Source organism: Symphodus melops (genome assembly GCF_947650265.1).
Source record: "Symphodus melops genome assembly, chromosome: 2".
In the NCBI taxonomy this organism is placed as follows: Eukaryota; Metazoa; Chordata; class Actinopteri; order Labriformes; family Labridae; genus Symphodus; species Symphodus melops.
In genome coordinates this window covers 4,010,772-4,023,281 of record NC_136692.1, presented here as the reverse complement: position 1 = coordinate 4,023,281, position 12,510 = coordinate 4,010,772, and the positions used below count along the sequence as shown (strand labels likewise).

Here is a 12,510-nt window from a genome sequence, read left to right as displayed (position 1 = left end):
ACAAACAACGAATTGGTGGCGCGGATTGCCTGGCGGTTAGCGGACGCCACAGTCCTCAAAGCAGGCGGCTTCGAGTCCGACCTACAGCTCCTTTCCTACATTTCAATCCCACTCTCCCTTTCTCTGCCTTCAGGATCAGAATCAGCTTTAGTGGCCAGGTGTGTTTAATACACAAGTAATTTAACTTGAGTAGACTGTGCTCTCTGTAGAAAGTAAACATTACTTAATAACCATTTACTAAAAATATAAACAGGTCATTAAAGACTAATATGTACAAGAATAAATAAGATAAGAGTGCAGAAAAAGGTCCCAAAATAAATATTGAAAACTATATTATTATTGTGTTTATTATGATACAAGTAGCCTGTTATAGTTATTATTGTTTTTGTGAGCCTATTGATCTCTTTAATTATCTGATCCTTCTCAGACTTTTAATGCAACTGTAACAGGTGATTTCAACAATAGAAGGCTTTCTTATCTCCAAAGTACAACAGTATAAGCATGTGCTTTATAATTAATTGTATTAAACTTATAAAGGATTAAAAACACATTCATATTGTTCGGGTTAGGGTTGGGGACTTACGCGGAAGCTCTGCGTAAAAAGTAGGCCCTGGTAAAGTCAGAGTGGTCATCCAGCCAGGCCTCCACTTGGTTGCCCTTCATGCCGTCTTCAAACCTCTTTCGTCGCGTCTTGGAGCGCGGGGACCACAGCGGTGAGAAGAACCAAGGCATACCCTTCATCCTCAGCGGCTTGGTCTCTGTTGCGCTGTGGAGGGATTCCTCTGTCTCCACAGTAGCAGCAGACGACACCCTCGCAGGAGTCGCGCTCCTGGACTCCATAGACTCCAGCACCTCCGGTTGCAGGCAGGGCATCCCCTCGCTCAGGTAAAGCGAGAACAGATCCACCAGACTCAGCTTGATGTTATTAGATTTGCCTCTGAGAAACACGTGCCATGCAGAGAAGCCAAGACAGACTACAGCGACGTGCCAGTGAGGACAGCGAAGTCTATGGAAGCAGGCCGTGGAAAAAGGCTTGCGTCAAGGTAATCCCTGACCTTTATATAGACGATCTGGCTGCACTGCAGGTTCGTTTATTAAATAGGACCGAATTAATCTTCGTTACGCAACGACTTTGCTTCTTGGAGAAAGGGCTCATTCATTAGTCCCTCTGTCATATGTCAGTCCATTAGACTACCTACAAAAAGTTTTCTTATGTCCGTTATTTCCAGATTGTTATCTGCAGGGGTTTTTTTTTGCACACTCAAAACATGCAGTATTGAAAAAAACAACAAACGATTAAAAAAAACAAAACAAGGAATGTTTAACGTGTGCAGCAGAAAAAGATCAAATTTAAAGGAACTCATTCAGTTCAATGAATGTAAATATAGTGACCAAATAATGGCGAAACACCTAAAAGCAGTGACAGAGTTAGAGGATAGTTATTTATACAAGGCATGTAAACAAGGGAACCCCCAACATGACATTCAAAAATGTAACATTTTCTTAAAAATAAAATAATCACACACTAAAAGAAAATGTGTTAACACTTTGTACACACACAGTTGTAAGGTATGCAACAGATTATATTCTGTTTGCTTTTTGGTGTTATAGATGACTTACATGTCGTCGTTTATTTCTAATAATAATGATAATAATAAATAATAATGATAATAGTAATAATAATAAAAATAATAATAACAATTGTAATAGTAATAATAATGAATATTATGCACACACTTCTCACTTTACAGCCCTGCCTTGAATTGCATCCCTGGGACAAATAAAGTTTTTTGAATATGTCATTCACATAGTAGAATTATTACTAGTATAAGTCATACACCTTTTAATGTTAAAAACCCCTGTAAACCGGAAGCTGCCTGTTTATTTTCCTGTGGCAGTATAGAAAACCTTCCATGTTTGGTGTTTATGTTGTAATACCTTCCTTTATAAAACAGCCTGGATCTTATAGTGAGAACCAAACTACCTTTAATGAGCAACAGCACCCTCTGCTGGCGTCTCATTCCTTCATCATCTGCAGTGGGTGGGTCTACTATTGACAGCTGTGCCATGATTGGCTGCTTCAGGAGGAGGCTGCCATGACACAGTGGATGCTGCACAGAATCGGTTCCACAGCATCAGCAGCCAGCAGACCTCCATCCTCCTCGCTGTCCCTCTCTCCTTCTCTTTTTTTCTCCTCCTTCTCACCGCTACCGCCACTACCACCACCACCACCACCCTCGCTCTGTCTTCTCTCTCTCTCTCCCTCCTCTTCCTGCTCCTCTCCTTTCCGACAGACAGGGAGGAATAGCAGCAGCAGCAGCAGCAGCACGGGCAGCAGGCGGACTGGTAGGTGTGCTGAGGCCTGTCTGCCTCCTGCAGCACAGGCAAGACATTGCGTTCTCCTCTGATCTCCGTCAAGGACTATTTATTTGAGATGTGTGTGTGTGTGTGTGTGTGTGTGTGTGTGTGTGTGTATGTGTGGGATGAGAGCAGGATCTGGAAAGTAGGCAGAGAACTACCACACCTTAGGAGCATTTTTAAGCACTGCCAGAGCTACACTGGATGGATGTCTTAATGGATGTTTTCACCTTCTCTGTTGAATATAGAAGGATAAATATTCTCTGTTTGTCTGCTGGAGCTTTTTGTTTATTTTCTGGGATCTGCTTCAGTCTTGCCTCAGCCTTGTGTGTCTGCACACGTGTGTCTTTGCTAATGAGTGTGTTGAATGTCTAACAAAGGTCACAGCATTCGGCATGCTGTGTGAATGTATTGTCAGCTTGCCTAATGACAGCCTTCTTGTCTTTCTTTTTTTTGTCTAATACTCACCTCATAACCAGCCGTTGCATCCTCTCCTCTCTGCCTTACATCTTCCACCTCTTCACCTTCCACATCGCTGCATTTCTCCTCTCCTCTCACTTCTTATCTCCGCCCCCCCTTCCTTGTCCATTCCGGTCTCCATCTCCTCTTCACCACTTCTCTACCCTCCTGCCTTGTTACCTTTCTTCCATCCTTCCGGCTGGCTGGTTTTCCCAGGATGCCTTGTTCCAGGCCGCTCCGCTAGGCCCGAGCAGCATGGGCGGAGCCTGGGTGGGGAGAGAGAGCACGGATTGGACCCTTCCCATCAGGACGGGCGCGCTGGCGGGTCACCCTCCCTCGGCTTCAGATGGGCGAGGACGCTGAGAGCCCCAAAATCAACCACACCTTCCTTCGAGACTACGTCACTGAAGGTGTGTCATCTTGGACTGTGTGGGGTCAGATATCATTCTGCTATGATTGAACAGAAAACGCCGTCCCAGCAATTTGAAAAATTACTTTGTTTTCTTTTTATTTAGTCCTGGCGTTTTAATCTTATCTCTTATTTCTCTTTTTTTCTCTTATGTCATGCATAATTGTGAGATAAAGGCGATGTGTGATTTGTTGTTGTTGGTCTTCATTGGGCTTTACTTCTTTGTTTACATTTCTAATGTTCTTATGAATTGTTGATAGTGTGGGGGCAGACACTCTACTACTCAAATTCCCCAAAGGGAACTGAATCACATCGTATCGTTTCATGTTTGTATAGTTTCACATAGTACAGTGTAGTGTCACACCTTATCGTATCGTATGCTCATATTATATTTTACAACAGTTTCCACCAAGCGGTTCGGTACGGATCAGTGCGGTTTGGTATGGTTTGGTTTGGTTAGGCCTGATCCTGTTTGTGTTTCCACATCAAACACGGGCCCGCTAATAAATTCAACAAAGAAGAAAAAGGTGTCACAGTAAACATAGAGTGTGTATTTAAACACGGCAGCGTTCTGTTTGTCTTTTAATGCCGCTGTGGTGCGGGACCAATCAATGCACTGCAGCGTTTAGTTCCACCTTTTAGGGTCAGATCGATTGAACCCCAACAGAAGGGTCCCAAAATGTAGGACGGTACGGGTCGGTAACGTGGGGATCTTTCCCGGCTGTATCGATGGAAGTCGATGGAAACGCCACAAAATGCGCGCCGTACCGTGACGAACCGAACTGAACCGCTTGGTGGAAACGGGGCTTTACTGGAGTTAGTCCATGCGTGCTGACACAGAGACAAACCTCACTGTGTGGTTTCTAAATGTGTTTTCACTCAGCCACGGATCCTGAATACTGTAAGTCCACGTCACAGGAGACTGTTTCATTCAGACCAGTGTCTCTGGTACCTCTAAATGACCAAACAAACACTTGATGAACCTGCTGCAGGATCAATTTAATCACACACATAAATGTACATAAAACTGGGCTGCTGCTCTGTGGTCACATGAGGATGCAACAAGAGTGTCGTCGAATATTCGGGTTGCTTAGTAACAGGTCAGTGTCAGTTAAGATGTGGAACAGGATGAATTGATGGAGTGAAAAATGTTCACTTGGAAGGACGGACCGACTGCAGGCAGAGGGAGACTCAGGACGGGGGGGGTTCTGTCTCAAGCTGATCACGGTCCAGACTGTTCCTGGAATTATAAAAACAAGATGAAGGAATGAGAGTGAATGGATGAGAGGGTGGAGTGGGATGGCTCTGTGGCTCTGTGATTGAAGGTGTGGGTGAGGCGTGGTCCTGTTCCTGATCAAAGTGAATACTTGATTAATTTTCCTTTTGTCCTCCCAGCTGATGTCATCTCTACAGTGGAGTTTAACCAGACAGGGGACCTGCTGGCCACGGGGGATAAAGGTGGCCGAGTGGTCATCTTTCAGAGAGAGACAGAGGTCAGTTTACTCATTTAAATCCTACTCCAAGGATATGACACATATATTAATTCAATATAATGTAATATTCAGAATTTTTTCCCCCAAAAATTTGTATTTTATTCATCATAAATGTTCTTTACCCCCCGCCCCTCACACACACGTATTACCATGGACAGTCTAAAGGAGAGTTGGAGGAGGTGGGGGAGACACTGGACTCGGGGGAGTATAATGTCTACAGCACGTTCCAGAGCCACGAGCCGGACTTTGACTACCTGAAAAGTCTCGAAATTGAAGAGAAAATCAACAAGATCCGATGGCTGTCACAGCAGAACGCAGCGCACTTCCTCCTGTCCACCAATGGTGAGAAAGCAGCCACACCACATCCCTGTTTCCACCAAGCGGGTCAGGTTTGGTTCTTTACAGTTTGGTACAGTGTAACCAAAGAAAACATACTCTTACACATCACTTAATCACTGCAGCGCGATGAGTGTAGACAGCCAATAAAGGAAGGTCTGCATCTCCGAGGTCGTCCATTGGGCGGTGCTACGCGCTGCCAGTTGTCACAAAAAGAGCCTTTAAATGACTCTCTACAAATCCACAGGATATTTCAACAAGGTGCGTTTTGTGTTTGTCCTTTATGACGGCTGTCGCACAGGAAGTGAAGATTCTTTTGACCAATCAATGGGCTGCAGTGTGTCCAGCTCCAACCTTTAGGGTCGGATCGGTACGCTTGGCACTGATGGTTTTGGTTCCATTCCCAGCTTTTGACATTATAAAATGGCAGTTAATGCGTACCGCACTGAACCAGGACCGCTTGATGGAAACGACTCGTCTGAGATCAACCAGATTTATAATGATTGTTTTTGGATTGTAAATAGCAAAGTCATATGAATAAGGGGGGTGTAAATTACACACTTAAGAACAGCCGACCTCGACATTCCCAGCATTATGCTGACTTGGCCTGATCTTCAATTACCAAAGGGGAGATAATATAACATGCAGCCAGTCACTGGAGTCATATTTGTTGATACAGCAGTGGAATCAACCTGCCAGTGTGAAAACCACAGAATTAAATCTCTGCTTAAATTGCTCTTTAATAAGTGAGATACAGTAGGGATCGTATGTTAAAGAAATGAAGCTTAACTAAATAGATTTCTGTTCGTGCCTTTTTTCAACTTCGTTAAAGATAACTGCTCATCTTGATTTCCTGACAAAGAGGGCATAGAAAGAGAGAGTGTGTCAGATCTCCTTCATGCTGACCGTTAGTGTTATCTAGTCAGCTCCCTCTGAACTTTATCAGCTTTCCATGATGTGCAAATCTCTGCGCCTGTCACAGATAAGACCATTAAACTGTGGAAGGTGAGCGAGCGAGACAAGAGGCCAGAGGGATACAACCTGAAAGATGAGGAGGGACGGCTCAAGGACATCTCCACCATCACCTCTCTGCAGGTGCGTGTACACACACACACACACACACACACACACACACACCAATGCAAGTCTGCACATGCCCACCTTTATTTTGCTCAGTAGGATGTATCAATAGATGTGTAGTAGTACTTGCCTTTTGTGCATTTTCTTGATACCTCACTGTCATGTCCTCTCACATCGTCCTTTAAGCATCATTGTTTTCTGTCTATGGCTCGTCCTCTTCTCCATCCTTTCCTCACCTGTTTCTCAGGTGCCAGTGCTGAGACCCACAGATCTGATGGTGGAGGTTCGACCCAGACGGGTGTTCTCCAATGGACACACCTACCATGTCAACTCCATCTCTGTCAACAGTGACGGGGAGACATACCTGTCTGCGGATGACCTGCGCATCAATTTGTGGCACCTGGGCATCACAGACCGCAGCTTCAGTATCCTTCCTTACACTGCTTTCTTCTGTCTGAATGTCAGTGTTAACTCTGTTTGATCTCATGTTGGACTGATAACACTTTGCCCATCAAAATCCCTAAAAGTACTCTATGGTGGATCTTTTACTGGAATTAACCTGAATATCAAAGGGGATCAAATTCCCAGAACTTCAATTAAATATAAGTTGGTAAGATAGTGGACAAATTGGACACATTTATAACATGCTATCTCAAAGTATTCAGCAGCAGCAATGTGAATCTGACGTGGTAGTTTTTTTCTGGCAAATGTCTGGAGCAGTTTTTGGCCAATTAGGGGGGGGCGGGTTTTTCCCCAAAGTAGGCGTGGATTAAGTGCATTCACCGGTCACGCCCACCGCGTCCGAGTAGAGATGACTTCATTTTCAAACCTCATTAAATGAGCGTCGTCAACTCAAATGTGGCTGGCTGGTTAATAAAACATTCTTCTTCTTCATTCTTCCTCTTCTTCATTGATGCATGAAGTATGAATGACTCTATATGAAGGAACACGAAACGCGTTGATGCGCTTCATGTGTCAACATGTGTCGACGTTCTTTGTGAGGCTCTCTGAAGCAGAAGCTGACTCTGTTGGACTGTATGCTCAGATATACAGAATCACCCACTGCTATATACAACGACATGTAACCTGCCATGCATGTTTTTGTTTAGGGTGCTGTCTACGTCTACGACCAACGTGAAAAGCAAAAACACAAGACTCGTGTCGTGAAATGTACACACAGACAAAATATACACTTTACATGCCTGCTCATCTTTATCCATCCTGGCTTTATTTTTCATGTAACCAGAGCATGGCCATGTTTGGATTTATGTTTGTCTTAGAGTGCCGTGTACCGCCGGGGAGTGTGTTTTTCATTGCAGGCTGTAGCGTGTCGGATGGGGTGCACTCGGTGATTTCCCATTCAAATGGAAGCTGACCTAGAAAATCGAGAGAGGCATCTATGGAAGACGAGTTTAAATTATTCAGTCAGCAGTACACTTTCTACTGAGCCACATAGGACTGCCACAAATAGAACAGAGAGGAGCAGAGTGGGGAGCATTTCTAGGCCCCCGAACTGAGTTTTGGGGGTGTGGAGAACAGGCTGCTATTAAAAAGTGAAAACATGACATCATCCCTGTCCATGCGTTAGCTTTGCTCTTTTCTGTCCCTATTGAGAATGTGCAGCCATTTCTCTAGTGTCTTATCCCTAACAGACATTTTCCACAGATATTGTGGACATCAAACCAGCCAACATGGAGGATCTGACGGAGGTGATAACATCCGCAGAGTTCCACCCGCACCACTGTCACTTGTTTGTGTACAGCAGCAGCAAAGGAACCCTGCGCCTCTGCGACATGAGAGCGTCCGCACTCTGTGACAGACACACCAAACGTGAGCGCGATGCAGTGATTTAGAGAGCGTAATGGCTGTTGGTTGGTTCTAAAATTCACCGTGACTCTCTGTCATTGGTCAGTGTTCGAGGAACCTGAGGATCCAGGGAGCCGCTCTTTCTTCTCAGAGATCATTTCCTCTGTGTCGGACGTCAAGTTCAGCCACAGTGGACGCTACCTGCTGACCAGAGACTACCTCACCGCCAAGGTTTGGGACCTGCACATGGACAAAGGCCCAGTAGAGACGTACCAGGTAAGGTAGAACAGCTGTCTCCTGCGGTGGGCTTCTTTTTTCACACAAGTGTCTTCAGCCTGAATTCTCTTTTAAGCCTGAATGTGCAACATTTTACACATAGATAAAGCAGCAATCCAATCCACTGAGTCATGACCGTCTACAATGAGTGTGACACCTGACCCGAGCCCCGCCGTCTGTGATGTTGTCGACACGTGTTAATATAGGCGGGACGGCTGGCTCATCCCTTTGCATATAAAAGTTTTTAAGTGAGAGACTGTAAGGAAGAAAATAAGACGAACATACTGTGCTCACTGCTTATTTCAATGTCATGCATTTTTAATTGGTCGTCATTTCATGTTAATGTACATGCCTTTAATGGCCAGAAGGAGACAAAGCCAATTCTAAAAACCATCGATGAGCTAACCTTGCGTACCTTCTTGATCATGAATGGAATTGTTAACATCCTGTGCTGCATGTGTAAAGGTTATTTTTTACCTTTAATTTTGATTTGACTTGTGATGCTGTCCTTTTATTGTGTTGTCCTCTGTGCGCTCCTGCTGCTAAACAGACCTCCCCTTTACGGGCACAATAAGGAATCTGAATGTGATCGTACGTCTTTATGACCCCCAGGTCCATGAGTACCTGAGGAGCAAGCTGTGTTCCCTCTACGAGAACGACTGCATCTTTGACAAGTTTGAGTGTGTTTGGAACAGCTCAGACAGGTAAGTGGCAGAGGAAACAAGAAGACAAGGATTGACAGTGGACTCTGTGTTTACAAGGAAGCGGAGTGTGTCAGTGGTTTTCTGTGCCAATAACTCTCTGCTAAATGCTCTCCCTCTGCAGTCAATCACACAGACACGCTTTGCAGGAATCCAATCAATCCCCGTACCTTTAACTGTGTTTTCTGCTTTCCTACCCTCTCGTGCGTCCTTGAACCTCCCTGCACTGCATTCTTGCCCTTTTCAAAATGACACCTCATTATTTATAACCCCTCTCCCTGCGCTCTTTCTAGCGTGATCATGACTGGCGCGTACAACAGCTTCTTCCGCATGTTCGACCGGGAGACGGGGCGTGGCGTGACTCTGGAGGCGTGGCGAGAAAGCAGCAAACCTCGGGCCGTGCTGCGGACCCGCCGCGTGTACACCGGTGGGAAGCGGCGGCGGGGAGACGTGGGCGTAGATAGCCTGGACTTCACCAAGAAGATCCTGCACATGGCCTGGCACCCGGCTGAGAACATCATCGCCATAGCAGCCACCAACAACCTGTACATCTTTCAGGACCGCGTCAACCCCGACATGCAGGGACAGTGACGGGGGGACAAGATGGTGGACAGTGGAAGAGACAGAGACCCAAATAGATTTGGTTGTTTTAGGGATGATATCTGACAACCTTCAAAACATGTCATCGTTGATATTAATTGGATTGTTGTTAAAAATAACAGTAATATTCTTTTTTTATCCCCAAGGAAGGTCTTAAATGATTTTTGCTCAACACCGAGGTGAACTCTCGTCTCCGGCACGCATCAGGACTTTTTTTTCTCTCTTCCTATTCCTCTGTCTTTTTTGAAGATGTTTGTGTAACTGCCCCATTGTGAGGGCAGTAAAAAAGAGGTGCGGGGACACCTCTCTCCATCTGCTTTGAAACCACGCCACATACAACACCTTTTTCACTTCGGCTACATTTTGACACAAACAGGGAACTCAAGTGTCGGTTGGAAACAAAGAAAGACCTTGACATGGTTACTCAGCGTTTATCCCAACGACTTTGCCCGACAGGTCATCCAAATCCAAGCATTTTTTTCACTACCGTGGAGTATTATGAGCGATGTTATTGTAAAGCTTTTCACAACAACATCCTCAACCTTTTTTGTGTGTGTCATCAATCAGCTGCTAATAGCAGTTGAACCTCCTTTGGAGCAGTGCTCTTGGGGATTGCACGCATAAACGACCCCCCCACCCCCCATCTTTGCCCCTATTCACTTTGCAATAACAGCACTAAGAAAACACCGTGCAGCAGTTTTCCTGCTTTCAAACATGAGCTCTTCTTCTACTACAGGTATACATACACTCTTTTTACTGCTAGCTGTAAATACTCTGTGTTCTTTTTTTAACGAGGTACCACTTTTGGTTCCAGAGAGAGGGGGGGGGGGAAAAGGGTGAAGATGGAGTTTTAGTCAGTACACTGCAGGACAACCTGCGATCTTGTAAACAGAAAGTGAGCTGAAAGTTAGCGCTATGCTAGAAACCTGTTCGATTGAGCGTTGATTTCTCGTAGCGGTAATTGGAAAGGTATTGGTGGTTACAGTAAGGGAGGAACGACTTGTGCACAAACCAACATGTACTGATTTGTTGTGTATGTCATTGAGTTTTGATCTTTTGTATCAATGCTTTTATTTGTCTAAAGTGTACATACCAACATTGTGCATTACGGAAAAGAAAAAGCAACAATGGGTTCATGTCGCCCTCGTCTGGAAAAGCTCAAATTGGGAGATCAAATTGAGATTTAATCAAATGCAAACAAACGTCAAATTGAAGTGTTATGCTGATTCAAAATGAGCATAAAGCTGTATAAAGCATACGCACTTTCTGAGGATGTATATTACAATCAAAGAAACGATTGATTTGAAGCACATCGTTCATTCGTGAGCCCCCCAGTTTAGCAACAAATAGTTCCGATGAGTGAGCTGGTCTGCAGTGTATTTGAAGGTTATCGTCAGTGCAATATCTCATCATGTACATTGCTAAAATGTCTTGAACATAACAATAATGTCATTTACATGTATCATACCACAAGTTCTAAATGTCATATACCGTATACCTCACATTGACACGTGCTACTATGGGGTGCAACACTAGGAACTAAGGATGTACAGTACAGCAGTGAGGTTACGTCTGTTAGACTGTGACCTGGTCAAGCTTTGATTGTTTGCAGCAAAGTGCATTGTTTTTAAGTGACCTTGTGCCCTAATGGGATTTTTGAAGCGGGGTCTGGAGGTGTCGTGACACAAGGGGAGTAACTAAATACATTCAAAGAGGGAGGAATGATCGCCCTTTGAATTTGTCACCCAAAACATGCAAGTGTTCCGAATTTATCCTCAAAAGTATCAAGGAAGGAAATGTTAAGTATATGTCCCACGTGTCTGCTCTCCACTTTGATTTCAAAATCCACATTCAGAGACCTTTACGTTGCAGCCGTTGGGCTTCTTTGTACTCTCATAGAAACAGCTGCTATGTCTTGGTCTTCGTTGTCCACCAGTTGTGTTCAATGCAAACACAGTCTCGCACTGATTTGTTTAACAAAGTGCACAAATCTGCAAAAATTCACCTGACAAAACCAACAAAGACTGGTTTCCATAGCGATAGTCCCCCTGAAACTTGGTATGGTTTCCAGGGCTCAGCCGTAGTTTAGAGCAGGTCAGTCGTTATTGAATCATAACCACCACCACAAACACCCAGTGGGAGGATTTGTGTTCAGGAGCACAGCAGCAGCATGTCGCCATTACTCAACGCTACTTGCGTGTATATCTATCATACTTTAAAAAAAGACAAACCTAACAATACATAAAAAAAACATTACTATAATGAGGTGAATGAAAGGAATGTGCATTAATAAAATGTGAAATCTTCCATGTTGGAAATGTCTCTGTCTATAATTATTGTCTCTTTATATTTGTCTTCACTATATTTCCAATATGAAAGGCGTTGACAGAGAAGCAGTTCACACTCCCATTAACACCAACCATGAATAAACACAGCAATTCAATATGAATGTCACAGGTAAGTGAAGTAAAAGTAAATAAAAGTGTCGTACTTTTTCGGCGAAACACTAAAAGAAATTGAATTTGGACTGAACTGTTTTAGTTTTTGATAAGAGAAGAGGGAGCTTTGATGAGGTTGCTGTCCACAGGCTGCTTCATTCGGGATGCTAAGGTCGTGGGGATTCAACAGGTGACGATGACGAGGACGAAGAAGAGAATAAAGAAGTTTAACGTCTGACCTGCAAAATAAAAAGTGGAATTAAGTTAGCAGGAAGAGGTGAGAGTAATAAGCCACTTCGAGCATGTGCTGAGTGCCTCTGGCTAACATTAATTAATGAAGTTCTGTTCAATGAATTTGAACTTCATGGCATCATTGAATCTTGTTGTTCAGATGTAGTTATTTTTGTTTAATTGGTTCTCCAATTAATTGCTCAGTTTCTGTTCTGTATTTCATGTATGCATGTATCACTATGAACAGTAAACCAATGGTTGGCAACATTTATTTGTGTTCTCATTAAACTGCTTCACAAAAACATGAAAAACAAAACATTTGC

At 44.0% G+C, this 12,510-nt stretch overlaps 2 protein-coding genes across 2 annotated transcripts in view; one reads left to right on the top strand and one right to left on the bottom strand.

Annotated features, from left to right (window-relative positions):
- Window positions 1–1,114, bottom strand: part of pde5aa (phosphodiesterase 5A, cGMP-specific, a) — a 10,786-nt gene extending 9,672 nt beyond the window's left edge. The window contains exon 1 of the mRNA XM_079337472.1: window positions 584–1,114. Coding sequence (XP_079193598.1) covers window positions 584–873 — 290 coding nt within the window. The 5' untranslated portion in view covers window positions 874–1,114. The remainder of the gene's footprint in view (window positions 1–583) is intronic.
- Window positions 1,115–2,099: 985 nt separating this feature from the next.
- Window positions 2,100–10,344, top strand: ppp2r2ca (protein phosphatase 2, regulatory subunit B, gamma a). The gene is made up of 10 exons (XM_079337473.1): window positions 2,100–2,346; window positions 2,838–3,227; window positions 4,622–4,719; window positions 4,878–5,061; window positions 6,038–6,150; window positions 6,383–6,560; window positions 7,801–7,965; window positions 8,048–8,217; window positions 8,830–8,921; window positions 9,212–10,344. The coding sequence occupies exons 2-10, from the start codon at window positions 3,164–3,166 to the stop codon at window positions 9,507–9,509; spliced, it is 1,362 nt and encodes a 453-aa protein (XP_079193599.1). The 5' UTR covers window positions 2,100–2,346; window positions 2,838–3,163; the 3' UTR covers window positions 9,510–10,344.
- Window positions 10,345–12,510: the final 2,166 nt, after the last annotated feature.